General features: G+C 40.2%; 1 protein-coding gene across 1 annotated transcript in view; it reads left to right on the forward strand.

Annotated features, from left to right (window-relative positions):
• LOC106874817 (uncharacterized) overlaps window positions 1-2057 on the forward strand; it is a 4153-nt gene extending 2096 nt beyond the window's left edge. The window contains exon 2 of the mRNA XM_014922677.1: window positions 1143-2057. Within this exon, the coding sequence (XP_014778163.1) occupies window positions 1143-1555 (413 nt within the window). The 3' untranslated portion in view covers window positions 1556-2057. The remainder of the gene's footprint in view (window positions 1-1142) is intronic.

Below are 2057 nucleotides of genomic sequence, written 5' to 3' on the forward strand. Positions count from 1 at the left end.
TGTATCTAATTTACATTAAACTCTTATTGACACAAGTAAAACGCAAATTCTCTTCACTTAAATGTTTTTGTCTGGATTTAATTTCGATCTGCCAATGTTTGTCAATTTGCTACGATCTCTTTAAAGTAAACAAAATTAAAAATTTAAATGGGGGTGCGAGGGGGAGGTGGCGAAAATAAAAAAAACATTTTTTTTTTGCATATTCGTAATCTCCGACATCCAAAACGTAAGAATCCGAAAGAAAATTTTCCAAAAACTGCATTTTTCAAGGAGAGGTGCGAAACTGCATTAGGCCCCATTTATGTTAGGTATGGTAAGGTTGGAACGGTGTACCTCTCGGCTGTTATTTCTGAAGTATTTAAGAAATAACACAGGTACCCTAGTAGGTACCTGTGGACACAGTATACTGAGGGAATTCTGTGAAAGTTAAATTATTTCACCAGTAGCTTGCTTACCAACCACATGGTTCCGGGCTCAGTCCCACTGTGTGGAACCTTGAATGAGCTTTGTTTCCTAATAACTTTCTGAACAAAGGGTATTATTTAATGAAATTGTCTATAAATACCTTTCAGATGGTGTAGATTACAATTATGTCAGAATTGAATATGAAAAAAATTGCTAGGCTCGCACACATGCATACCGACACACATCACAAAATGAAACTTAAAATTAGCAGTTGTATGCTGTCAACTTAATGTGACAGTCCCCTGAAGGGAATAATACTACTGTTGGTTAGACCTAGGAAGCTGCACCGCTTCCCGTCGGCCTTGACACATTTCCTGTGTCCTTATGTTCACAAGGGGGAGACAAGCACTTCCACCCAGCTAAGCCTGCATCCAGAGACATGTTTCTGAGTCTTTGCTCTGGATGCAGGCTTAGCTGGGTGGAGGTGCTAGTCTCCCCCTTGTAAACATAAGGACACAGGAAATATGTCAAGGCCGACAGGAAGCGGTGTAGCTTCCTAGGTCTAACCAACAGTAGTATTATTCCCTTCAGGGGACTGTCACATTAAGTTGACAGCATACAACTACTTCATCGTATCACTACTGCATAAATTTCTCTCAGAGATTTAGAAATGTATTATTTCTAAAGATTAAAATTAGCTTTCCTAATTTTTAATATTTTATTGTAATTCATTTCAGCATTTCAAGTGTCTCTGAAGAATACTTTGGACATGAAAGAACACCAAGAAATTGGTGAGGCATTATCAGAACTACGCAAAGACGGAATACTTATTGTTGGATCTGGTTTTATGACTCACTCTAGCGAAAAAGCGAAAACTGTTGATGGTGTATTTGAATGGGCAACCGAATTTAAAGTTTGGGAGCGCAATGTATTTTGTAACCCCAAATTATCACCATCAGAAAGGAAAAAACAAATGCTTGAGTGTGAATCTCTTGGATTTTTTCACAAAGCCCATCCCCGTATCGAACATTTCCTGCCATTGGTTGTGGCGTCTGCAGCAGCTGGTTACGTCTGTGGAGAGGCAATATTTTCTCAGTTTGTATCCCCAAGTTTATTGTTGGAACATGTCCTGTTTAAATCTGACCCTTAACATGTAACTAAAACTGGTTGAGGAAGGTTTTGCACGCCGACCTTACAAAACCCCTCACTGCCCAAACAGACCCATCGGTTGGAGGGGTGTCACCTGAACGGTGCAAAAAGTCTCGTCTGCCAAGAATAGAGCATCACCAACAAATGGTGGATGCAGTAATGTACTATTACTTCACCTCCCTCCCCACCACTCATACTACTACTACTACTGCTGCTGCTGCTTAACGAAAGATCATGTAACACACACACACACTTGAAGGGTTTAATTAAGCAAGCCAAACCCTAGTACTTATTCTATTGGTCTCTTTTGCCAATAAGTTACAGGGACATAAACAAACCAACACTGGTTGTCAAGCAATGGTGGGGTACAAACACACAATGTTTCTGTCTGCCAAATTTACTCCCAAGGCCATTGGTTGGTTTGAGGTTACTCAGTGGAAGACTTCTGATCAAAGTGCTGTACAGCGAGATTGAATGCAAAACTCCAGGGTTGCAAAGTCAGG

This window comes from Octopus bimaculoides, chromosome 2 (assembly GCF_001194135.2).
Source record: "Octopus bimaculoides isolate UCB-OBI-ISO-001 chromosome 2, ASM119413v2, whole genome shotgun sequence".
NCBI classification, from domain to species: domain Eukaryota; kingdom Metazoa; phylum Mollusca; class Cephalopoda; order Octopoda; family Octopodidae; genus Octopus; species Octopus bimaculoides.